At 36.4% G+C, this 27572-nt stretch overlaps 3 protein-coding genes across 4 annotated transcripts; 2 read left to right on the top strand and 1 right to left on the bottom strand.

The window, feature by feature from the left end:
* Positions 1-671: 671 nt before the first annotated feature.
* LOC103435896 (E3 ubiquitin-protein ligase CHIP) lies at positions 672-5687 on the top strand. Its single transcript, XM_008374325.4, has 8 exons — positions 672-2861; positions 2993-3060; positions 3149-3212; positions 3945-4016; positions 4631-4764; positions 4877-5024; positions 5101-5211; positions 5330-5687. Exons 1-8 carry the CDS (start codon positions 2757-2759, stop codon positions 5450-5452), a joined length of 825 nt encoding a protein of 274 aa, XP_008372547.1. The 5' UTR covers positions 672-2756; the 3' UTR covers positions 5453-5687.
* Positions 5688-7057: 1370 nt separating this feature from the next.
* On the top strand, positions 7058-9440 carry LOC103435895 (small ribosomal subunit protein uS2-like). The gene is made up of 5 exons (XM_008374324.4): positions 7058-7352; positions 7904-8166; positions 8343-8540; positions 8695-8905; positions 9112-9440. The coding sequence occupies exons 1-5, from the start codon at positions 7208-7210 to the stop codon at positions 9207-9209; spliced, it is 915 nt and encodes a 304-aa protein (XP_008372546.3). The 5' UTR covers positions 7058-7207; the 3' UTR covers positions 9210-9440.
* A 7426-nt stretch (positions 9441-16866) lies between these two features.
* Positions 16867-19413, bottom strand: LOC103409186 (U-box domain-containing protein 9). Of its 2 annotated transcripts, XM_008347995.4 has the most exons (3): positions 18711-19338; positions 18453-18504; positions 16867-18189 (listed from the first exon to the last, which is right to left on the bottom strand). In XM_008347995.4, the coding sequence occupies exon 3, from the start codon at positions 18073-18075 to the stop codon at positions 17104-17106; it is 972 nt and encodes a 323-aa protein (XP_008346217.3). In that variant the 5' UTR covers positions 18076-18189; positions 18453-18504; positions 18711-19338; the 3' UTR covers positions 16867-17103. The 2 variants fall into 2 exon arrangements, with proteins under 2 accessions (XP_008346217.3, XP_008346216.3); XM_008347994.4 differs by lacking the exon at positions 18453-18504 and having other exon boundaries at positions 18711-19413.
* Between the last annotated feature and the right edge of the window lie 8159 nt (positions 19414-27572).

The raw sequence follows: 27572 nt of genomic DNA on the forward strand, positions 1-27572 counted from the left end.
TACTTGTTAGATAAGCGATATTAGGAATACGATTTTTTTTTTAAGAAGATATTAATTTTAACAATGGATAAAAAAGAGTTAAATGATCCTACTCTATATTATTTTAGGGCGTTTCGCCAAATATATCTTCTGCTTTTTTTTTTTTTTTTTTTTTTGTAACAAAAAGTTGGGGGAGGGATCCTTCTTCATTCTAGGATCAGGGCATACCACAGCCTCTTTGATAACTCACAGAGGGCGCCATAGCCCTCTTTTTTAGTTTTTTTACAGACTACCCACTAAGAAGGATTGCCGACAATGAAACAAGAACTTAGGTCTTGATCTAGCAAAGAGAATGATCATTACTAACTCAATCCACCCTTGTTGGCCTTCCAATTAAACCATACATACATGTGTTTCCCTTCCTTTTATTCATTGGAAGTTGAAAGGTAGAACTAAAGGATAATACTTCCCCCTTGGAGGGACGAGCTCATTCTCCCTCCATAACGCATCTTTACCGTAGAATTTTCATTATAAGAACGATGTAATCTCTTAATCTTCATTTGAAGATCATCCACACAAAAAAATCATTTGAATAAGAAATCGTTTAGTTTCCTAAATGTATCAAATAAATTAACGGTGTAAGTACTAAGTAGCATATTTATGATGAACCGTTGATTTATTTGATACATTTAAATGGTTAAAGTGATCTCCAGTTCAAATGAATTTTTTGATCTTCAAATGAAAATTAAGACATCGAACAATTTCGATTATGAAATTTCAATGGTAACGATACGTTATTTGCAAGTGGAAAAAAAATGAGTCCATCCCCAAAAGGGGAATGCAGGCATTATCCAAAATTAAATTGAAGGAAAGTGTAGTGTCAAAACTTTCCAAGTTGGAATTTGGTTCGGGAAAAAGTAGTTTTGTTTTCCACGAAACGATATTTACAAAGATTTGTTCAGAGCATGTAACTTACGTGGTTAAGAGTTTATTTTTGGTATTATTTAACAAAAAAAACAGTATTGACACATTTACATTGCCCCAACAATGACACAATTAAAACCATGACATTCAAAATATAGTTGGGCTTAGTCAAGTTTATTAGAGCAATATTCTCTACAATTGACTCGCATTTGAGATCTCTTTTAATTAAATGTTGTGAATAACGGAATTGGATCCTCTCCTGAGCTCAGGATGAGGATTCTCTTGAGCAGCGCATTTGGGCCGTTGAAATTTGATCCAACGGCTGCAAACAGGTGGTCTTTCTAAAGTTATAATAATTGCAACCGTTGGATCAAGTTTGAACGACCCGGATGTGCTACTCATGAGGATTACCATCTGAGCTTAGGAGAGGATCCAGTTCCATGAATAACCACCAATAAATCAATTTCACATTGACGTCCTATTTTTGGGATCAATCCCATTGACCGACTTTTATAATCCAGAGAGGTGTTGAAAATTTTGGGTAAAAATAAATTATGAAAGAGTAAAGGCATTGGCCATTCACCAACAGGATTCCTTCGGACTCTTTTGGTGAGAATTCTGGAGATTGGTGAATCATGTTTGTTCATCGTATATTATGCGGTCAGTTTTTATCAAGTACTGTTTATGTTTAATTTTAAATAAAAAATTTAAAATGACTTTTGACAGCACGATATAAAATGTACGGACACGATTTACGGATCTCCAGGATCCTCACAAAGAAGATCCGATGAAGATCCAGACTTGGCTATTCACACCAACCCAAATCTTTTTTTTATTCTGGCAATTTTAAAACTATAAGTGAGAGGTCTAGGTTTGACTTTCGTTAAAAACGAAATTAAATCACATTATTGCTAATTCATTATGAGGCTAAGCTCACTTTCTTCTTCTTAGTGTAGATAATATTGTTTAAAAAAAAAAAAAAAGTAAAATTCACCTATGAAAAATAGATTAAATAAATAATCAAAATTAACAAAAAGGGACAACTTCCAATTAAAATTGAACTTATAGGGGAAGTCCCAAATCCAAAAGCAAAATAGATTAAATAAATAAATAATCAAAATTAACAAAAAGAGACAACTTCCAATTAAAATTGAACTTACAGGGGAAGGCCCAAATCCAAAAGCAAATTTTCTAAGGAAATTAATATTGTCAGTCTAAAGTTTTCATTTTTGCATTTTAAATTTTTTATAATATGCTTGTGAGTTGTTTAAAATTATATTATTACAGTGCTAATATAGTTCATTAAATTATTACTTAAATATCAATTAATGAATTTATTTTTTAATAGTGACATATCACAAAATTTACAAATGTAATGTACAAAATCAGTATAACTAGAATTAAAAAAAGTGATGTTAGCAAGACTACATTTGTGGATAAAATTTTGAAAACTAAAAGACATAAAAGTTGGTGATTAGTTTATTATTTAAACGTTGATAAACGTATTCATTTCTATTCATAACATATCATTTAATTTTTAAATTTTATCACCTTAACATTATTATTAAAAAAAGAAAAAGAAAAAATGTCACAAGTCTTTGTCCTCTCAATTCTCAAACCCCGCAATGGGAAACGTCTCTGACTCCCCTTTTGAGGGTTTGCCTTTGCCTCGCTCATCGTCTTGGTCTCCTCCATTTCGCGCTTTCCCTTTTATTTCCCTCACCCTTTCGCTTTCGCCCACCACTTCCTACTCCTCCTATCTCTGCCGCTTAAACGTCTATTTTTGGACGCCCGCATCCGCAGAAAACACCATAGGAAACAATCAATTTGGGTAGAGGAAGCAGAAGACGGATATGGCGCCGAGTCTCGCATCATCGACGGCGGAGAAACTCAAGAAGGACGGCAACACCTACTTCAAGAAAGAGCGATTCGCGGCCGCCATCGATGCGTATACTGAGGTATTGTTGTTTTGTTTCTGCAATTCGTTGCCCTCGTGTACTTTGCCTGTGTGGAAAATTTAAATGGTAAAGGTTTGATCTTTGTGATTGATGATTTTGTGGTGTTGTTTTTTGGCATTTGGGTTTTGAAGGCAATCACTCTGTGCCCTAATGTTCCTGTTTATTTTACGAATCGCGCTCTCTGCCATCTCAAGCGTAAGTATGTATGATCCACCCCTCTCTCTAGTTTCAAATTTCGTTTTCCTTTTTGTTTGTTGGATTTCATTAATGGGTTTTGAGTAATGCAGTGATTGGAAGAAAGTCGAAGAGGATTCTCGGAGAGCTATTCAGCTTGATCATAACTCAGTTAAGGTAAAATTCTTATGTTTTGGTTTTGATTTTGTTCTTTTTTTCTTTCTATAAATGTGTTTCTACGATGTTATCTGTGACATGAAAATAGAGCGGTGAGATGTTTGGAAGAGTGATATTTTGGTATATTGATATATCTTTTTGTGTATCGGCTCGAGATGTTGTCGTGGTGCTGCAGGGGGTTGTATTCATTGTTGAATTGTGATAAATTGAATGTCAGCGTTTTAACGCATGGAGGTCGGGTCAGAAATCGTTGGCCTACATTACACGCACGGGGACTTTGTCCGTTTGTTTCCTTTTCTAACAAGCCATCAGTTTATGAGTTAGATGCTATTTATACAATTTGAGCACATTCAAGTGGCAAAAGACGTTTAATACCAGTTTTGTTGGCACCCAGATGCATAATATGAATTTTCACGTAGATGATAGCTTGAAAGCGGGTTCCTTCTATGTGCTATGTGCTCTTGACTTTTCTATTTGAGATTATGTTCTGACTTCTGAGAACCTGTGCTTTCTTTTCATTTTTCGCCTGCTTGCAAGTGGATATTCTGTACTTTACACTTTTAAACAAGTATTGGATGGGTGGAAGTTTGTATATTAATGTTGCATATCTTGTATGTTTCCCTGTACACTTCTCTGAGTCTTGCACATTAACCCATTGTCATCTGGCCATTTTCCTTTTTTCTAGAATCATCATCTTGCCGCATAGTTCATTGAAAATTTTATGCGTGACAGGGTAACTATATATTGGGGCTTGCTTTACTACAGAAGCAAGAGTATGGCGAGGGAGTTAAGGCACTGGAGAGGGTAAGGAGTGCTTTCTGTCTCTTATCATGAGCGTTGAGAAAACATCTCTTAGTATGCCTCTTTTCAGTTTATGATTATGGTAGAAGAACAAAATGGAGGTCAATCAAACTCACAAAATTTCTGCTAAAAACTAATTATATCTAGTGAAATTATGAAAGTTGTATAAACCATTCAGAAAAAAGAAAGAAAAAGAAAATACAACTGAGGATACTTTAGAAAGATTATGGCTTTTTTGATCTTATTTGAAAGTTGCATAATCTCATAGAACAAAGAGGGTTGTGAGAGGCTGTATTATAGTTGCATCACAATGATGCAATTGATATTCACCACTTGCTTAGAAGGCCTTGCTCGACATGCTTGTATATGATGTATGGAAAATTTGAAAACAGGGGGGAAATCAGGTGTATTACAGAAGCTTAAACAGTCAAATGGTACTAGTATTGTATAATCTCCTGCCTGTTTTTATCATAATACTTTTATTATTTCATAGTCCTTTCATACTATTATTTCATAGTCTTCATACTGCTTTTAAAAACTGTTTGTTGGATATAGTTGCTTACAACGTGGATAAAATATTTGAATTCTACTGAAGTTTGTTTGAACTTCCTGTACAGGCTTTGGATCTTGGGAGGGGTGCCAATCTGAAAGATTATATGGTAGAGGAGATCTGGCAGGAGCTTTCAAAAGCAAAGTACATGGAGTGGGAGGAGACATCGAGCAAACGATCATGGGAATTGCAAAATTTGAAGTATGTCTTCCTTGGGTTCAGGCGTATGATGTCTGAAAATGTTATCAATATTGAATAACTGTTGATGTTCGTTTAAAGGGAGCTGGTTCATAAAACTTGTTTCATGTCTCAGAGAAGCTTGCGAGACTGCTCTCAAAGAGAAACATGACTCTTGTCAAATGGAAGGGTTTTTGGATGAAGCTGCTACCACACATAAGAAACAGTTAGAGGCATTAGGAAGAGTGTTCGAGAAAGCTGCAGAAGCTGACACGCCTAGTGAGGTCAGTACATGGTTTTGGTTTTCTTTGTCTTCCATTCTCAGTTACTTTTGTTGTGACATTGTTAAAAAAACTTCAGGTGCCGGATTACCTATGTTGCAAAATCACTCTTGACATATTTCGTGATCCTGTGATTACTCCAAGTGGGGCTACATATGAGAGATCAGTGATCCTTCACCATCTTGAGAAGGTAGATATTGTTGTCATATTTCATCTACTAATACAAATGCCTTCTCTGCACTGGTGTATATAATCACATTATATACACATTGATCTCTGGCCTGTTTTTTTTTGGCACTATATACCAGGTTGGCAAGTTCGATCCAATCACTCGAGAGCCGCTTGATCAATCAGAGCTAATACCAAACTTTGCCTTAAAAGAAGCAGTTCAAGCATATTTACAAGAGCATGGTTGGGCCTACAGAGCATAGTGAAGGTTGAATTTTATCGGAAACTTATAGAGTCGATAATTGTGTTAAAACATGTACCGAATTACCTGAGGCAGACTGCAGTGACCTCTTGTGTTTTTGATATTTGGTGATGTGCCCTAGAATCATATTGAAGGTCCTATCCTTTCAGAAAATGTATATAGATTACAATGAAAACCAGTTACGCACTCAATGCCGGTGTAGATTCGTGTTACTTAAGATTGTTGTGGTTTACTAATTCGGTCTCTCTTTGGGTCCTCAAAACGAGTTTTTCTGCTTCATATCGATGTATACGTTCAAATGCCGGGCTCGATTTGAATGTTTTAAATCGAACCGTTATATCTGATGGTGTAAAGGATCTCACATCACAATGTATATGCAACCCATTGATGCATTGTAGAATTTTCGCTCCAAAGTTTTCCATCTGTTTTCCCAACTAAACTTTGATCCACCTGTTTTTCATTTAGATCTGTTCATCCTATGATTGTTAGGAGGCAGTGAGCTCAATAGGCAAATCCTCCAAACCACTTAAAAAGAAAAGGGATGAGGATTATCTCCGGATCCTCTTTGTGAAAATTTTAGAGATCAATTCATCTTAGTCGTTCATCGTACATCGTGCAGTCAGTTTTTGTTAAGTATTTGTTTGTGTTCATTTTTAAATAAAAAATTCAAAATAATTTTTAGCCACAAGATGACTGAAGAATGATATGATGCACTGATCCATAGGATCCTTACAAAGAGGATTCAGATAGGATTCTATTACCCACCCTCTAGCAAGCCTTTATTTTATTATTATACATTTTTTTTCAATTAATCTTGTTGATGCACAAAATCGGTGAAGACTTCAGAACAACTTAAAGTGTCAAGTTTGTGACCTTTGCTCGGTTGCTCCGGTCACCTATTGATGATGATGTGTTAAGAGATAGAGATAGGGAAGCAAACACAAGATGTACATGATTCACCCTAAGTTTGGCTACGTCCATGGAGTAGATGAATTCTCATTAATAGTGAAGGGTTTACACAAATATATAAGTTCAAGCATTAGAACTCTCATTTGCAAGTTTCCCTCATCTCTTGGAAGTAAGGGAGTTTGGTCAATTAATTTTAAATCAGTTAATGAATATTTTTACATATATTTGTAATAAGACACGGACATAAAGTAATAAAATTGTATGAATCACAGTAATATTGATTCTCTCTCGATTGTTTGGACTGTAGGTGCGATGATTTACTTTACAGACGAGGTCTCTAGTTCAAGTCCATGATGATCCAGCTGCACCAACGAAAAGAATAGAGGAAGCATTTGACTCCTTCATGCATGCTCCACTTGGCTCGGGGATATAGCTCAGTTGGTAGAGCTCCGCCTTTGCAATTGTGTAGTTACTCTATTGTTTTTTATACAATGCCACTGTTGTTAATTGAAATGATTTTTCGAAGCAAAAACAAGGTTCACATATGTGATTTTGCCTGCGAATTAGGTCAGTTAATCCTATTACTAATTACTGTAAATTAGAGTAAAGTTTTTTTTTATATTTTTTTATTATTTAAAAAAAAATTACATCTTGTTGAAAACATTTTAATTTTCGTAGGGTTTTCGCTTCCACTCTCCCATATATAAAGCGAACAAACTCGCCCCACAGTAATCCCGAAAAAGGACAAAAACTCTTCACATCCTCGTTCGCTCTCTCTCGCTCACAAAACCTCCCGGCGGGACTCTAGGGTTTTCAGAGACCTCATCTCTCTCGGTCGATCGCAACCATGGCGACCACCACCGCCGCGGCTCCGCGTCAGCTCTCTCAGAAGGAGGCTGACATCCAGATGATGTTGGCCGCCGAAGTCCACCTCGGTACCAAAAACTGTGATTTCCAGATGGAAAGATACGTCTTCAAGCGCCGCAATGATGGTACACTCTCATCTCTTTCCATTTTTTTCAGATATAGTTTTGATTTTTGGTTTTTGTTTCTGCTTTTGCAATTGTATCGATGCTGGGAAAATGCATATTTATCAAAATAAATATCAGATTTTTTATTTTGTTTGTATTTCAAATGATGGGCAATTTATATTTGTTTTGCAAGATCTGTTATTTGTATAATTTCGCTCTAGGGTTATTTGTTTTATGAGGTGCATTTTGTTTTTGTAATTTTTCTTTCAAATTAATATGCATTTGTGACTATTTGAACTGATTCATTTGGTTCAATTTACTTGGGTTTAGAAAATTAGATGGTTTTAATATCATTTGATTGTGTCTCGGGACTGTCTGTGCAAGAAGCTCTATAATTTGGCATGTGTGTGATAAAGCGGTTGTGAAGCGCATTAGTATGCGGTTGTGGAGCGCAATATTGTGCTAATCTGTGTTATTGTTCGTCGTATTGTTTCATTAGCTGTTGATTCGTTTCAGGACTAGCTTTCAGTTAACGAATTGGCATTTTAGTGATTAGATTTGGTTGTTCTTAGGGATTTACATTATCAATCTTGGAAAAACTTGGGACAAGCTTCAGATGGCTGCCAGGGTGATTGTTGCGATTGAGAATCCCAAGGATATCATTGTACAATCAGCAAGGCCCTATGGTCAGAGGGCTGTCCTGAAATTCGCTCAGCACACTGGCGCTAATGCTATTGCTGGAAGGCACACGCCAGGTACTTTCACAAATCAGCTCCAGACGTCGTTCAATGAGCCCCGTCTCCTCATTCTGACTGACCCACGAACTGACGCTCAGGTGATGATCATCTTCTATTTCTAGTGGCATTGTATGTTCCTTCTTTGTTGCCATATTTAAGTTGATGATATTATCCAGGGCTTGTGTATGTGTTAATATATAATTCTCTTAGTTATTTCCCAATTTTGATCTGCTTGTTTTCTTAGCGTGTTCTGATAATCGTTATGTGCCTGCAGCCAATTAAGGAGGCTGCTTTGGGAAACATACCAACCATTGCTTTCTGTGATACTGATTCCCCTATGCGTTATGTTGATATTGGCATCCCTGCCAATAACAAGGGTAAGCACAGCATTGGATGTCTTTTCTGGCTCCTAGCAAGGATGGTTTTGCAGATGCGTGGCTCTCTCCGTCCTGGGCATAAGTGGGATGTCATGGTAAGCCAGAACACCACTAGTAAAAAATTATTATGTTTCCTTTGAATTTGAAATTGTATGCCTTGGCTTTTGGGCCTTATTTGTAAGTTACTTGAGGGGTCTGTTAAGATATAGTCCGTAAACTTCTAATCATCGTCCAAATTTCTTTTTGCAGGTTGATCTTTTCTTCTACAGAGACCCCGAGGAGGCCAAGGAAAAGGAAGATGAAGATGTTCCTCAAATCCCAGATTATGGAACTGCAGATTATGTTGCACCTGGTATTGTCGGGGCTGATCAATGGCCTTCCCAAGTTTCTGATGCTCCTTGGCCAGCAGATGCCACTACAACTATCCCGGCTCCCGTTGTTGGCTGGACCGCAGAACCAGGTTTCACTTGTCAACTTTTTAGTGTTGTAAATTTTGTGGTAGAATCATCACATTTTAATTGTAATATCCTTCTTGGAGTCTACAGGCTTTTAGAAACATTTATGCTCAATCACATTATATGTTATCAAGTATGCATCTGTTTTCAATCGGGTACCTATTCTGACACAAATTTGTTTCTTCCCTATCTCGTTTATGTTTGAGTGCAGGCGCAGTAGGGGCAGAGTGGGATTCGATTCCTCCAACACAAATCCCTGCTTCCGCGGTTGAAGGTGTCGTTCCTCCTCCTAGTGGCTGGGAATTATGAAATTTTGAAGGGTGCTTGTCACAATGTCGTTGAATCTGTTGTAGTCGGCCAGATTTTCTTTTCTCTTTTGGGATTTTCCAAAAGGATTATGATACCATTTCGAAAAAATGAATTGTTTTTGAAGCCGTTGAGTTTAGATTTGAGTTACTCTGCGAGGCCTAGACAATGTTATCCTTGAATGATTTCTTTTTATTATTTTATCGTAATTTACCAAAAGAATTACATCTTTAATAGTCATTCAAATTATTATTTTTAATTGAAAAAGATGTGTTATTACGTACATAGAATAGCACAAACTATCTAAACACAAACATGAATATCATGAACTATGACTGCGTCTTTGTAAAACAGACCTACCATGGACTATCAATATTTCTTTACTAAATTCGAAAAATGTCACAAAAAGGATCGACTATCAATATTCCTTGCAAAAATACACAACAATGTCAAGGAGAAATACAATGCAACAGACTAGGTGTGTACATTATCGACGTGATCCTCGGTGCAAAATTTTTAGCAAAAAACTTAAGGTGAGCAAAAAGAGCGTCACACAAGCCTCTAAATCAAGTCAAATCAAATGGCATTTAAGGAAACCTAAACACCTTCATACGATTACACCTAAAACTCTTGTAATATTCTGTGCTGGAGTTCAAAGTTGGAGGGGATTGGCAAATGAGTAGTCGTATAATACAAATGGTATTACTCTAAACAAATTCCGAGTAGCATTTGACACTGGCTTATTTACTGTGATTTGTTTTATGAGAGTTTTAACGAAACACTCCTGGTACTGTTTACTTTTAACGAAAATGACATTTTTACTCTAAAAAGTCACTCATGGTACTATTCACTTACAACACCTTTTTTGTTCTTTTGATTAAAACCTAAAGTTTTCAAGTCATTTTCGTTAGTTTTCCTTTGTTTTATCCAATCAGATATTACCTTTTACTAAAATTGCATCATAATTAATAAACTAGGATAAACATTTAACCTTTGGAATCTCGAGTCTCTACATTTAACCTTTGTGCATTTACCCGTATTTCGCTAAATCTCGACCATCATAATAATCGATCCATGACATGACAAATGGAACAACATCAACTCCTCGCTTTCAGCCCTTGACATCTAACTTGATGATGTTTAATCAACAACTAATTTTTCTTTTCAGCATGTAGTAAGAAAGAGACCAAATCCTAAAATTTCAAAAATTTGTGTGCCTTATATTGTTGTTGCAAGACAATATTGATGACATGAAAAGTTGAATAGGTCTTCCTCATGAGATCTTGTTCAATCAAGTTCTCTTTACAGAACTTGAAAAGTGATCGGATTCGACAAACTTTAGAATTGTATTCACAAATTTAAAGTCTTGAAAGCGTAAATAAAGCCAGTCGTGTTCATGCAATAAGATATCACTTTGATGATCAAAGCGCTCTTCCAAAGCGAGTCATAAAGCTCTTGGATCCTTTTTAGCGAGGTACTCGGTCTGCAGTGCATCATGCATATGCCTTCGTATGAAGATCATAGCGGTTGCTTTGTCAGCTTTGCCAACCAAGTTATCCTTCTCAGCTTCAATGTTGACCCTAAGACTCTTTGCAATGAGGTGGAGCTTCACATCTTAGACCCACTTAAAGTAGTTTTTTCTAGAGACTTCCAAAGCGGTAAAGTTGAGTTTGTTCAAAGTCGACATGTCGCTATAACGAAGAGAATAAGATTGTGGTTAGTGCAATGGACAAAATGGTCCATACACAAGCAGTAGAAAATTCAGGTTCCATTGAACGTGTTTTGGATCAAATTTATCATGTATTTACATAATCATAGAACGTTAAATATTAATTACAACAAAATCAACTAAAATGATGATTTTTTAAATTTCAAATTATTGAAAAGTTCATGTTTTGAATATGTCATTGATATTTATTAATTTAATTTGTTCAACAATTTATATTTGATTTATGATCTTTACAAGTGATACTTACCAGGGAGAATTGAACTTCAGAAGTGACATGTTTGAATCAAGCAATCACCAACTCTTCTGGTGCCTCTTTTTTTTGTGTTTGTAACTTTGTCCCATGCATTGGACAATACATACTTTTTCCACACACGAGTTATTCCTTGATATCCATCCCATGTTTTGTAGGGTTGGCTTGAATAGACCAAACCTCAATTATTCAGGGACATACAAGACACTTTCTTTACGCGTATTTGCTTATAATTTGGTATGAGTATGCAATAACACCTTTTCAAACGTGATCAATCAGATTCATAGTTACCTGTCGAACATGTATTGCAGGTGTTCCAACAGACTGGGTCGGATCGGATTCGATATGAAGGCAGTTTGCTCGTTCTTTTGCTCAAATTCTCCTTCCATAAATTAGAATAATTTAAGATATCGTTAAGATCTTAGTAAGTAATTTGATGCTTGTCTTCTTGATTAATTACAAGTTTAAAGGGACAGATAGACTTCTCATCCTAATAACACTTCTCTTGTCAAAAGATGACCTCGCATTTGCTCAAGATGAACTTTTTATATGTACAATAAGTGGCCACTGGACATAATGGGTCATGGTCTCTTACGTTAGAATTTCTCCCATAAATGACATTTTCAACAAACTTGTGACCTTCACTCATGCATAAGCCATGACTCTTGGGGCCCTACGGAAAATTATTTCCTGATCAATTCCTTTCACCATGTACACATATATAGCTACACAAAGCTAAAGCCTATATAAAAAAGAAAATTAGGGTTTGTACTATTTAAAGGTAAAAACAGCTTTTGTTCTTCATCATTTTGAATCGGACAAAGAATAAGAGTCCCCATGACTTTGACTAGGAAAGAGTAGGTGCAAAGCAATAATCAAAAGCAGAAGAATCTCACAAAAGGTGACAATGAACGATGGAGGGAGGCCAAGAGGAGATATTTATACATTAAAATGTTGTAGCACAAGATGAGGTGTGTACATGCACAATTGTATAAGTTGCCAAAATCAATAGTAAGTTAGTATTTTGACGCAGAACTTTAGAAATAAGCGTTCTTACATTCACGTGATCATAGTTTGTTATGTGTGCATAAAATTTTCTTTGTGTTTTTTTTTCAAGTTATTTGTACATGCTGTGATTTACAAAAACGAAAAATGACTCGTTTCCTAAACGATTTTCCTTTTTCACCATTAGCCCTTGATACTATATAACTGCTGTGCTCTCTCCTCCAATGAATACTTTCACAAAAAGAGGGGCATCTTCAATGGACCACAACCCTAGTTGTAAATTGCCACCGCACCCATTCAATATGGTCACATTCTTCTCGTTTTTGCATTTTCCGTTCTTTTGATCATCAAAACAAGACTGTCTGCAGCCATTCATTCATTATTTGGAACCATTCGTTATTGGTAATTGTTTTCTGCTTTATTTCAAGGTCAAAAGTGAGTAAAGGAGCTCATTGGATTGTAGCTGTTGATTATTGGGTTTGTAATTTTTGTGTAGTTGCAGAAACAAGGGTTCTGTGCAGGGTGGCATTATTACATGTAATCGGGATTATATAACTCACTTATCACGTGATGAGTTTGATAGAGAGATGATGCGAGTCAGATCCAGAGATGGAGATATATATGTGATTACACTCTAGTTTTACTATTGTGCAGGCCACTTCTCTCCTGCATTATTGTGTAATGCAAAATTATCAAGTAGCATTTTTGGAGAACCATCTGCTACAACCATTCAACAAAACAAAACAAAGAATTTTTTTTTTTTTTTTATGTATAAGATATATAAAGCTTGATTTTTGTTTCTTCTTCGTGGCTAGCTCCTGAACTTGAAATCGAAACTTTGTAAGCTAAAACGAGAACATACAAAACGGGGATTGAGAATGAACACATGATGCTTGGAGTTGCTTGAGTTGTACACTATACTAACAAGTAACAACTAGAGCTCTGGAAATAGGTTAAGAATTTACAAATATGGTATTGGATTCACCATCATGCAGTATGTGTGATTTACAGCTCTGTTCACACTTAGCCCTTGAAGTTCCATTCTATGCGAGCTTGGATATCGTTCCATATGTGTTCTCTTCTTCCCTAATTTCCTTCCACTTGGTTCGGTCATTCAAACAGATTGTGTGAAGGACAGCAATGCAATTCTCCTTGTTGCGTGCGCAATTGGTCTGTCTGATAACACGGAGCAAGCAAGAAACACCTCCAAGCCCTCTGATTTCCTCCACAGCTAGCTCCTGAACGAACATAAATGAAATTCTATGGAAGATCTCCCATTGAAGAAAACCGATAGATGCAGATCATGGAATCGTATGATCAAAAGTTCTGTTGTCGTTCACATCCACCTGATCAGACGGCAGCTGCGCAATCCAATTCGACAACCCCAACCATATCGTTCAACTCCTACTAGGTATAGTCCTGCTTCCGAGCTTTTCATGTTGTACTGGGACAACCCTACGTCATCGACATTGAGTGAGTACACCAAACATATGAATCCATTCCCATGTCCCAATACTTGCTTGAAAGACAAACTAGACGTAGGCACGATTACTACGAGGTACGGATGTGATCTGAACTCGTAACGAGATCGTTTGCCTTACTTCCTGTGGCAGTCATTAATAATTCGCAAACTACGATATGCCAAATTCGCATTCGAATGACTATAAAGTTTTGAGAATTGTGACAAGTACGTACTCATCTTACAAAGTATATTGTACAAATCGCAAAATAAATGCATTCTGTCATTTGATATGTTGAAGGAACTATTTGGCGAGGTAACAATACAACACCCCAAGCTCTGCAAGCAAAAAAAAATGCGGCATTAATATTACAAGGTACAACGAGTCTCTTGCTTTTTTGAGCATCGTTATTAATTTTCTCATCTTAATTTGTGGGTGGTGAAAGAGTACAGTATTCCTTGAGTCCACCACATACTTCTCGTTTGGATAAACAGATCCTCTAATTTCTCCCCCACATTTGAGTTATTCCTTGATTTCCATCCCATGTTTTGTAGGGTTGGCTTGAATAGACCAAACCTCAATTATTCAGAGACATACAAGACTCTTTATCCTTATTTGCTTATATTTTGGTATGAGGGTGAAATAACACCTTATCAAACGTGATCAATCAGATTCATAGTTACCTTTTCAACATGCATTGGATTTGGAGGTGTTAGAGTCGGAGTCGATATAAAGGAAGTTTGCTCGTTCTTTTGCACTCCACGCTCGAATTCTCCTCCCACAAATTAGAACAATTTAAGATCTTGGTAAGTAATTTGATGCTTCTCTCCTTGATTAACTACAAGTTTAAAGGGACAAATAGACATCTCATTGTAATAACACTTCTCTTGTCAAAAGACCTGTCATTTGCTCAAGATGAACTTTTTATATGTACAACAAGTGTCCATATATAACAAGGTTTTAAAAGACGCTAGACACTAGTAGGGCGGCGAGCTGGGGCTTAGCGCTTAGGCGGATTTAAGTAAATTTATATATCGTATAAATAAGTCTTTACTTATACATAAAGCATACATAAATTGCAAAATAGAATGACATAGATTATAAAGTATTAGAACATAATGAAAATACAGAGAACAAGCATATAATGTGTATTCAGCAAGTATCCTACAATTTATTAAAAAAAATAAAACGTAAATAAAAGTTATCTATTTTCTGGGTAAGAAAGTCACAAGCTAGGCTGGTTTGGACGGGCTAGGCAGACATCTTGGCGGTCAGGGTGGGTGCCTAAGCAAGTTTTCACACCCTTTCTTAATTTTCAAACAACTATAGATTAATCGGGGCGGTGAACAACCGCCTAGCGCCTAGACGGAGCCTAAGCAAAGCAGGTTTTTAGAACAATGATCCATAAAAAGAGGTTCTTGTGTGCGGCCACAATACATGGTGAGCCGTGATCTAATACGTTAGAATTTCTCCCGTAAATGACATTTTCAACACACATGTGGCCTTCACTGAGTATAAGCCACGACTCTTGGGGCCCCAGGGAAAATTATTTCCTGATCAATTTCTTTTCACTATGTACACATAGCTACACAAAGCTAAAGCCTACATATAAAAAAAGTAGGGTTTGCACTATATAAAGCTAAAAACAGCTTTTGTTCTTCATCATTATAAATCGGACAAAAATTGGAAGCATATATGGATTGAAATATATTTTATGTTGGTTATTCATTATTTTCAAGGCTTTTAATGCGGTCTCTTGATTTCTTATGATGGATTGGAAAAATTGTCTTTGGCAATTTTGTCAAATGCGGTTTATATGTACAAATATTTATCGAGAAGGAAATCAAGTTGTTGATTCTTTAGCTTCATTTGGGGTAGATAGTTACGCTTATCGCTGGTGGTCCTCGGTTCCAAATTTTGTTGCATCTGCCCATACTCGTGACATTTCATTTTGCCCTTATTGTTGGTTTCATTGATCATTTGGCCATTGCAGGTTTTGGCATAGTCCCCCCTCTTGTATTTTTCATTTTTCTTTCCTTCATATTTATTAATAAAATGGTGGAGGAGGGACAGACGGGGGGTTCTCTAGGTGTACTGGTCCTCACCCCTACGGAAGAGGATAGAATAGATGCCTCGCATGCGACTATTGCCCAAGAGCTAATCTCGCCTAATCTTTTTCCACTAAACTTCTAAAAAAACATGGGACAAAGAATAAGAGTCCCCATGACTTTGACTGGGAAAGAGTAAGTGCAAAGGAAGAATCAAAAGCAAAAGAATCTCACGAAAGATGAAAATGAACGATGGAGGGAGGTCAAGAGGAGATATCTAGATATGAAAATGTTGTAGCACAAGATAAGGTGCGTTTATATGCACAATTGTATATGTTTGCCAAAATCAAAAGTTAATTAGTATTTTGAAGCGAAACCTTAAATAAGTGTTCCTACATCCACGCCGAACATAGTTTGTTATGTTTGCATAGTTTTTATTTTTTGTGTTTTTTCAAATTATTTACACATACGTTGAACTGTAATTTGCAAAAACAAAAAATGACGTATTTCTGTAACGAGTTTCCTTTTTGTTTGATACTACAGAACCGCTGTGCATTCTCCTCCAATGAATACTTTCAAAAAAAGAGAGGCATCTTCCATGGACCACAACCCTAGTTGTACAGTTGCCACGGCACCCATTCAATATGGTCACATTCTTCTCGTTTATGCATTTTCAGTTCTTTTGATCATCAAAACAAGACTGTCTGCAGCCATTCATTCGTTATTGGTATTTGTTTTCTGCTTTATTTCAAGGTCAAAAGTGAGTAAAGGAGCTCATTGGTTTTGGTTTGTAGTGAAACAATCCATCGGCAATAGCTGTTGATTATGGACTTGGATTATTGGGTTTGTAAATTGTCAAACGTTCATGGTTTTGGTTTTTGTGTAGTTAAGAAACAAGGGTTCTGTGCAGGTTGGCATTATTACATGTAACCGGGAATATATATATATATATATATATATATATATATATATATATATATATATATCCCTTATCACGTGATGAGTTACATAGAGAGATGATGTGAGTCAGATCAAGAGATGGAGATATATCCGTGATTACACCCTAGTTTTTCTCTTGTGCAGGCCACTTCTCTCCTGCATTGTTGTGCAATGCAAAATTACCAAGTAGCATTTTTTGAGAACCATCTGCTAGAACCATTCAACAAAATAAAACAAAGAATTTTTATGTATAAGATATATAAAGCTTGATTTTTCTTCTTCATGGCTAGCTCTTGAACTTGAAATCGAAACTCTGGAAGATAAAACGAGAACATACAAAACGGTGATTGAGAATGAACACATGATGCTTGGAGTTGCTTGAGTAGTACACCACTAACAAGTAACAACCAGAGCTCTGGAAATGGGTGAAGAATTTACAAATATGGTGGAAAACGAGGATTCACCATCATGCAGTATGTGTGAGATTTACAGCTCTGTTCAGTCTATCAAGAATGCCACTAGCTTTCCTCTTAGCCCTTGAAGTTCCATTATTTGCAAGCTCAGATATCGTTCCATAAGCGTTCTCTTCTTCCCTAATTTCCTTCCACTTGGTTCGGTCATTCAAACAGATTGTGTGAAGGACTGCAATGCAATTCTCCTTGTTGCGTGAGCAATTGGTCTCCCTGATAACACCGAGCAAGCAAGAAACACCTCCAAGCTCTCCCATTTCCTCCACAGCCTTAGGATGGCTTGAGATCATTGCAAGGATGGCCAACAACTCATCAACATGCATACCATTCGCTATCTTTTTCAGAATCGTCCTCACTGCCCCGTCTCTCACAGCTCTTGCCTTGTTCTCATGAGTAATGCATAGATTGAAAATTGCAGAGGCGACATCTTTCATAGCTAATGGATGTCCCTCCTCTAGGAGGGCAATGAGTGGCTTTAGGGCGCCTGATTTTCCAATAAGTGCCTTGTTGGAATCAAGAGCTGACAAAGTGAAAAGAGCTGCAGCTGCATTGCTCCTTGTTTGAATAGTCCCCGATTGCAATGCTTCCATAAGTAAAGGAATTACCATTAAAGTTTCAGCGACAAGCTTCTTGTTGTTGTCGTGGATTGACAAATTCAATAGCGTTGTGATAATATCTTCTTGGAGTTCCGGATCAATACCATCTTCAAACTTGCCTTCAGATAGAGGACTGAGCAATTGAGGAATGGCATGTATAGACTCGCTAAAAAGCGCCCGGAAAGAAGGCATCCTCTTTGTCAACATCCGAAGCTCCTTCGCAGCTTCTTTCTGCTCAGGGAATGTCGAAGACATCTTCCGAAGCAAAGAGAGAAAATGGTCTCGATCAGATTCTGTTATACCATCCTCATTGACATGGAGAACGGGATCCGACAATTCAATCCCTCGATTCTTACACCATTGCGATATCATTTCACGAACCAAGTGATTCGGAGTAAGGACAGTGTGTGTGAGCACTTGTTGCGTTCGAGGGCATATCCTGTTACCCGCTTTCAGTCCTTTTTCGATGAATGCCCTATCATATGTCTGCCAATACAAAGAGTGAAAAATCCGATCTAATTAAGAAGCCATCGAGCAACTTCAATCATGAATTACAAAATAGTGTCCAAATGATATTATAAAAGTTGGCAGAAAATTAGCAGAATATTGTCAACATTTATAACAAATCTCAAAACTCCATCCAATCAAGCAATTACTGCTATAAATTCAAGTTTCTGAATCAGTACAGACACATACAGAAAATTAAAATTACCACAAACAGTAACCTAAGGAAGAAGACAATAAATCACCTTCCTTTTACGTGCCACACAAAATAAATCCTCAGAGCTCCGTGTTTGGTTGCTGAGAAAGTGAAAAGGAAAAACAAAATAAAAAATTCTTTTCTTTTCCTTGCCGACATTTTCTCAGCCCCAAAAGACAGAGGATGAAGCCAAAATTGCAGAAGTTCAAAGCACTGTCAAAAAGCTTCAAAATTGAAATAATAAAAAAAAAAAACAAGAAAAACAGAGCAAACTAAAAAAACCCAATTCTCAAAAATCGAAGCCAACCTCGCCTGTGGAGACAATCACAGGGTCTCTCATCAGCTCTTTCGAAAGAGGGCACCGGAACTCTTCGGGGCAGGAGAGAACATCCTTGAGCTTGAGAGAGAGCGATCTTTTCTTGAGCTTCAATTCTTTCAGAGCAGAGAGTGTGTCTCTGGCCTGATCGATTGTCTGGGTGGTGAAATCCTCGTCGTCGACAATTGCTTTCACCAGCCTCTGCAGCTCCTTCTTCAACTCCGCCGCCTTGGCTACCGCCGTCGGATCAGAGTCGAAAACGCCCGTCTTCGCCATTCGGGTGGATTTTGGTTGGGTTTTTGATTCCGCTGGATTGGAAATGGTCAGATGCAATTTTGGTTACTGGGAATGGTGAAGCAGCAGAGGAGGATTGTGGTGTATGCCATTGTTGTCTATGTTCTTCTGTTTTCTTCTATTCACAGTAAAAAAGCAGGAGAATGAGTATGAAACTGGAAAAAAACTGAAGGAAGCCACAAATAGTCAAATGCCCAAACCAGACACACAACCCACACGCATCCCACTCTCCCTCCCTCTCCCTCCCTCTCTAAAAGTTATGAACTTGAAGTTTTTGTTCCTTCTTATAAATAATCTGATCTCAACTCTTTAATCTAAAGTGAATAAGATGATGTTGCCTTCGTCAAGTTTTAAGTATAAATTTAAATTTAATAGTTTATGTAGCAGTTTGATAATTTTTAAAATTTTGTTATTTATCCGATGTATCAAATTAAAATATTACTCTATTATATTAAATTATTATAATAAACATTTTTATAAAAACAATAATAAATAAGCAAAATGTCTTTAATCTCTACTAATTAATAAAACACTCATTGTCAACCAAAATCTTATGAAATTACCAATTTAACATTCTAATTAAAACATAACATGAATAAGAAATATGGGGCAGAAATGTAATTTCACACAACCAAATTTTGTTGTTTCTTTTCAAAGCCTCACCTACATGTAATCCTAACATATCTTTAATTAGAAAAAAAAAAAAAAACTTCCCACTCCATTCTCTATCACTCTCTTCCTCTCTCATTCTATTTCAAAAACAAAAATAAAAATCTTTCTCACACATTTTGTGTGTGCCCATATGCTAGTAATTAATTAAAAAGATTGAAGCTGCTGTGAATTTTGGGCTAACAATCTATGTTATACCACATCTGTGACAACCTGTCCCAAATTTTATTATTTTATAAATTTTAAAATGTGAAATTACGAATATGCCCTAAAGGCGAAGGTTTTGACTTTCATTGACCAACGTGTTGTGAGACGTATTAGATATTCTTTTAGCGTATTCTTGAAGTGCTCGACGATACAAACGAGTATGCGCAAGCATAAGTGAATTTGGAGTGACGAATCAAAAGTATTTTGAAGAAATAACTATTCTAATTATATTATATTATTGTTGTATATTAATTAAAAGGACGTGTGTATGTGGAGGGGGGGTGTGTGGGTGACGGAAAGGAAGAAAAAGAAAGAAAAACAAAAGGGCATTGGCTGCCCAATCTGTGAAGGAGATGAGGAACGAACCAAGAGAAGAGGGAGGAGAGTCTAGCCAATCACGGGGAAGAACAAGGAGAGAAAGAAGAGGGGTGAGGAGCACCCAAATCGGACCTGTGCACCACACACCTGACCCCGTTTTGAACCGATGAAATTCCGACCAAATTCCCACCATTTTTCTGACGAAACATAACCATTTATCATTTGCAACCTCTTCCATAACCTCTCCTCTACTCTCTTTACCCAAAATTAGGAAAAGTTTAGTTGAAATTTGGTGGAAAACCACCATGGGTGCTGCGGGTATCCTTAGCCGAAATCCATCAATTGTGAAATGTTTTTCTCCAATTACCACCACTAGAACACTCCCCTAAAACCCAGGAATAAAGCCCAGGCAGTGATGGAGGCGTTGGAACAAGTTTGGAGGTTGAATCGAATACACTCAAAATATAGGGTTCCAGCAGATTTGAGCAAAATTGGAGCTTTTGGCGGCTGGTGCGGCGACACTTGGCTAGAGGGCTGTCGATGTTATTCTTAGGCTAATTAGATGCCTTGACTTCAGTTTTGAGAATTGAATGACGTAGATTGATCATTAGAACCAAAAAAATTCTCTAAGATACGTTAATAGGCCATTATATGAATCGACGATTCGACTGTTAGATCGTCATCAAACTTTAATAGGTTATTATTCATAATATTTGAGGAATATAGGAACTTACGGATTGGAAATCCACGTATGGATCTTCTCGAATTGAATTTGTAAGTTCATAAAATAAAATGTTAACCACCACTTGGTTTTGGCAATTGGTGGAGATTCGACCGTTGGATCGTTCCGAAACTTTAGTATGTTATTCTAGAAGCATAATGTGTATCCTTGGAAGTTATGGATTAGAGATATGATTTGTAGATCTTCTGGACCGAATTACGTAGACTTATGTGCGATGTAAGTTATGTATTGTATCGACGAGAATTCTGAGATATGGTTTGATAATTGGTCAAAGGCGCCGATCGTTCGTGACGCCTCGATGTTTGTACTAGGAAGTTGTAGCGCGGACTCCAGGTGAGTGGATCTTTCCTTGCTTGTCATATTTTTTCGTGATTGATAATTCTATAAATGCTTTTAAATAAAACTGAGAAATTTATGCCATGATATATATATATATATATATATTTATATGTTATAAAATACTATGAGATGGTTGAGTTTAGATTTTATCATGATATATCCATATGCGTATTACCATAAATAATTATTGTGAACTACGAATGGCTTGATCCCTGCTTAGGGTACGTAGGCAGTCTAACGAGACGTTAGATGCAGCCATATAATAAATGAGAACGAATAATCGAGACAATAGTCTAGTTTGGGAAATTCAGTAGTTTGAGGGACATTGGTGGAAAGATTATAAGATTTGACCCTATGTTTTAGTGGTTAAACGTTGATCATAAATCATTGCGTGAATAATCAAGAAATTGAAGTAAGGAAAGGGAATTAATTGATAGTTAATTTAACTAGTGTTTAATTAGGCTTATCATTGATGATTACTCTCAAAAGTAAATAGTTTGGGAATGGGGCATTACAGTTTATGTATTCTAGACCATTTGTTTATATATTTATATATCTGGAAATATTATGATATGGTTAAAGTTTAGACTTACATCCTGGTATACCCATATGTATATTCCTTGCACATAATGATTGTAAATGCTCTAAAGTGCAAAGGTGAACGCAGGACACACATGTAAGTTTAGGTAAGTATACGGTATTAGTTGAATTGATGGGGTTATGGTATGACTACATTTATGTTTTAAGCAACTCCGACACTGTCATACAAGTTGCAATAGTAGGCAACTCCGGCATTGTCGTACAGGTTGCTTATGAGTTGTACATGTCGTATTAAATGCATTTAAAGCTCATAAACATGCACCCCGGTTTTAGTTCTTTTGCCCGTGGCCAGGGCACAATCCTTCACGTAATGTTCACCTCCCGCACCATACGCTCACCTTGAATCCAAGGTAGGTGTATAGGCTTGTCGTACAAACCACTATAGGTGGTTCCGACTTGTAGGTGACTATTCACGTGATCGTAGCACTTGAGTGTATTCATTTACATCTAGTATTATCGTACAGACCATTACTGTGGTTCCGACTCGTGTGCAGGCGTAGTGCCGTATAGGTCACTAAAGGTGATTCCGGCTTATGTGCTAGCAATGATTAATAAGATATGAGTACAGTCGTATAAGTCACTAGAGGTGACTTCGGCTTATATGCTAGCAATGATTAATGAGATATGAGTACAGTCGTATAGGTCACTAGACGTGACTCCGGCTTATGTGCTAAGAATGATTAATGAGATATGAGTACAGTCGTATAGGTCACTAGAGGTGACTTCAACTTATGTGCTAGCAATGATTAATGAGATATGAGTGCAGTCGTACAGGTCACTATGAGTGACTCCGACTTATATACTAGCCATGATTGATGAGATATGTGATGAGATATGGATAAGTCGTACAAGTCACTATAGGTGACTTCGACTTACGAGTTAGTATATGTAATGAATATGTGACGAGTTAGCATATGTGATGAATATGTTATGAGCTAGCATATATGATGAATATGTTATGAGCTAGCATATATGATGAATATGTGATGAGCTAGCTTATGTGAAGAAATATGTGATGAACTAGTATATGTGATGAGATATGGGTAAGTCGTACAAGTCACCCTAGGTGACTCCGACTTGCGTACTAGCATGAGTTATTAATCGCATGATTATTTAATATTATTGATGAGATGCTGTGTCGTGGTATATTATGATTTTTCTGGAAATTATACAGGTGTTGTAGAGAGGGATTATAATGTTTTATATGGCTTATATTAAAATATTACTTATTGGGCCACTCACCCTTGTCTTGTCTTCACCCTCCAGGTCTTATTAGTTGAGATTTCTTATCGTTGATGATTTGTGGCGATTCTTAGTACTGAAGATCATTTCGAGGGTATGATTCCCAATTCACCCTTCTGTACTTACTTATGCTCTAACATCACGTGTAGTGGGTTTATTCTCGCTCACCAGTACACTCTGGTGTTTAGGCACTCTTAGGTTTAAATTTATTCACAATTTTTCCACATCATCACACTTTATGGCTTCGTCACCTTCCAGGTGTCGGCCAGCACAACTCGATTTGGAGTCCTAGTGGACATTCCGGGTCGGGATGTGTCAACATCAAATTTAATTTTTTGATTAAAAAAATATTGTTACTGCTTTTTATGACTATTAGTGCTGATTTGGACATTTTTTTTCGAGATGCTTTAACATTAGAAAATTAAACTTGAGCACCTTTGAAAAACGTAAATTCCAAAAATCATTTTCTTAAAATTTATAAGATTTGTCACTTGATATTACAATATAGTTAAATTTATCTTCACTTGTGATTGGTAAGCCTTATGTTCCCTTTAATACTAAAATATAATGATATTTATCTTCACTTGTGACTAATAAGTCTTAGGTTTAAAACTCACAAATAATAATGAGTTCATTTTAGAAGACTTTTTGTGGTTTTGTTGGGTTTTTGGTGGTAGATTTTGGAAGACTTGTAAATAAATAAATGGTATTTATTCTTCCACAGTTTTCTCACTGACCAAGCAATAAATATAAGGCATCTGAATTTTAATTTGGGTCCAATGCTTCTTTTGTTTTTTTGTTTTTTGGAGTAATGGGTCCAATGCTATTTGCCAATAAGCTTAGTTGGCAATATGCTTAGTTGGAGGAAGCGATTAGGTTCGATTTATAAATATTTATGGTGAATTTGATTTGATTTCCTCAACCAACCATGCAACAAGCCAGAATATGTATGCACCTACAAAAATATTCAAAGAAATGAATGCAGTGTTTCATCATCCCGTGTATCACTAAATAAATAAAATATACACAATACTTTATTAAGCATGATTTCATCAAATCAAATTTCATCACATTTTTTGTATTATAATGAAATTAATCCACTGTATAACACAATGTTGGTAGTCTCTTAACAGCAACCAATGTCCAACTTTGGTTGAAGACTTTTGAACAGACACGCTAAGATTGAAGACTAGTCTCATACCACGCTATAATTTACATAATTACAAAAGGAAACATCTTTATTTTTTTTAAATCCATATTACAATGATATAAGCTACACTAATTAAAACAAGAAGACGAAGAAAGTTTGAATCCGAGAATCGATTGTTAAATCTCTTAATATTTAGATTCACGAAATTTTTTCTCTTTAATGTATTTTGCCTATTTAAAAGCATTTTACTATTTGTAAGCAATATTAATATTTATAATTTTTTTTACTATTTTATCACTTTAAGTTTGGTAAACCATTTTACTATTTATAATACTTCTTCTCTGCATTAGCCATTCCTTTTTGGATTCTCCATTGCCCCATTCTTTTAGTTCTACTTTCAATTGGTTATTATTATATACTCTATCTTTCAATACCACAACCACATTTTGTGCACATGATACGTTTGAAAATACTTCCTTCAAACTTAGTGTCGATCACTTTCAAATATTCAAGTAAAACATAAGGGGATGCAAAATGTTGAGTTGAGCGCAATCAAAGATTTGGAAAGTTGTAGGTAGAAGTTAGGGAATTGAAACTGGTACTTTATTAAATTGTATCTATGTAGAAGTGATTTTTAATGATATGCAAATTGATCAGTTCGGGGGATATCAGATATTCGAATGTATTTATAGGGTAGTGCTAATCACACATCTCTTTTTACTTCCGACACTCTATTCTTAAATTGTGTCTATTGATTTTCTTCAATTGATTCTGTTCGACTACCAAAAATTAAGAAAAAATGTGAGAAATAAAAATGAGTATGTTGATAATACCGCTCTATTAATATTGCAGTTGTATCTAGTTTTAATCGCATGCTTCATGTCCTAACACAGTTTTTTCTAAGTTTTATTTTTTTGCTATTCCATTGTTTAATTAGTCGGGGGCAAGGAGGGGGCCAAGGCTGCTAAGTGAATTTGCATCATTGCATGTGGGAGGGAGTAAGGACGACATGTGTGATGTGATGAGGGTGTTCAACACGTGTTATTCCATTTCCTTACCCTACACACACATCATGATTCATAACGCAGAATAGAAATGAAATGGACCAACATCGATTACTTTGTTTATGGAGGATAAACGCAAAGCCAAAAACACAAACTAAGCAATCATGCCAATCCCTAATTCCCGCCGTTCACTCGTGTAAAATTTATGTATCAAACGTGTTGGATGGTCTTAATTGTTCTATAAAATATTATTGAATATAATGATGCCATTTGGTTAACATGTGATGTGATATGAGATGGTGGAACACATATTGAATGAGATGATGTGATTTGGTAATTAAACGTGTGTTATATTGTTTGTAAAAGCTATCAAATAAAAATACGAGGGTGAAGGAACGAGTCCATATGATTTTTGACATTCAGGCATTTGATAACGGATTTTAACAAGAACTAACACTTTTATGATATTATGTGTTAGTAAATACATGAATAAAGTTAAGTAAATGATTCTCATACTCATTTTTTTTAGCAAAAGCTCCATAACAAAATGATTCAAATTTCTATATATTTCTTCTTAATAAACATGCCCGCCATGTTCTCAATTAGTATTTTTATTGTAGCAATGGACAATATCGACTACATATTCTACTTTATATGTTGTAACTATATGAGACTAGCTAATTGCTATGGATAATGAGATAATATATCAACAACACATTGTGATTATCGATATAATGAAACCATTTGCTACACTAATGATGTTATTTAGAGTATTTCCTTATATTAGTATATTACCAAACAAAATATTATACTCATGAGTCATGAATCCATCAAAATCGCCAATCAAATATTATATTCACGAATCCATCCAATTTGCTTGCCACTAATTAAGTAAGTTAAAAACTATTGTTCACCTAACATATAATCTAGTCAATTTTTGGACGTAGACACGTGTCTAAGTATATATGATTTTGATTTTCAATTTAAAACACACGTTACTGCATTAGCATACTTGGTCCCAACGAATCGTATTATAAATCATGTACATATGTCATGAAGTTGAAGGAGAAAGTAGGTCATTATCATGTATACAAACCTAGTTAAGAAACAAACTCAAAAGCTAATTGTACTCCGATCCGAAAAAACTTGTAACGCATGAAAACTAGAAAATGATATTGCTTTTATATACTTATGCACAAATGAACTCCGCCTATGTCTTACATGGCCGGTCCCAAGCCCGGATAAAGGAGGAGGGGGAGGGCGTCAGGTAGTCGACAGCCGGCACTCCATGATCACGTCGAATCCTTATGAAAATGAATCCAGAACAAAATCGCGCTAAAGCTAGGGCGTCACCCGTAAGTGGCGCGCTGTGTGGCCTGAGCACAGTGATAAGTGAGCAAGGGTCGCTGTATCTCCATCGGCACCCGGATGCAGTGTTAAATGAGCAAGGGGGCCATAGAAACTTCTTTTCGAACGACTCCACTCAAAGTTGTTTGGGAGCATATGCTCCTATCAACTTTACCCGGGACACACAAAAGAAATACTTTGATCCTATTAGACGGGGGAGGGTGAAGAAGCTAGGACAGAAGGGTAGAGTTCAAGAGAGCAAAATGCGTTTAGGAACGTGGAATATAGGAACCTTAACGGGAAAATCTATGGAAGTAGTGGAAGTTATGGTGAGGAGAAGGATAAATATTATGTGCCTACAAGAAACTAAATGGGTTGGTAGTAAGGCAAAGGATCTAGAAAACTCAGGGTTTAAACTTTGGTATTCGGGCACAAATAGAACGAGAAACGGTGTTGGCATCATCGTGGACAAGACCTTGGTACAAGATGTTGTAGATGTCAAGAGGGTAGGAGATAGAATCATGGCAATCAAGATTGTAATAGGACAAGAACTTATCAATGTGATTAGTGCGTACGCACCTCAAGTAGGGTTGGATACGAGTTCGAAGGAGAAATTTTGGGAAGATCTTGGAGACTTGGTGCAAGGAATTGCTCAGACGGAGAAGTTATTTATAGGAGGAGATTTAAATGGACATGTGGGCAGGGAGACAGGCAACTATGGAGGTTTTCATGGTGGCCATGGTTTTGGGGAGAGAAACGAGGATGGGGAAGCTATCTTGGATTTTGCAATGGCATATGATCTCTTCTTAGCCAACACCTTCTTTAAGAAGAGAGAAGAACATGTGATCACCTACAAGAGTGGGTCGTCAAAAACACAAATAGATTTTCTTCTAATGAGGAAAGGGGATCGTATAACTTGTAAGGATTGCAAAGTTATACCA

Source organism: Malus domestica, chromosome 05 (genome assembly GCF_042453785.1).
Source record: "Malus domestica chromosome 05, GDT2T_hap1".
In the NCBI taxonomy this organism is placed as follows: domain Eukaryota; kingdom Viridiplantae; phylum Streptophyta; class Magnoliopsida; order Rosales; family Rosaceae; genus Malus; species Malus domestica.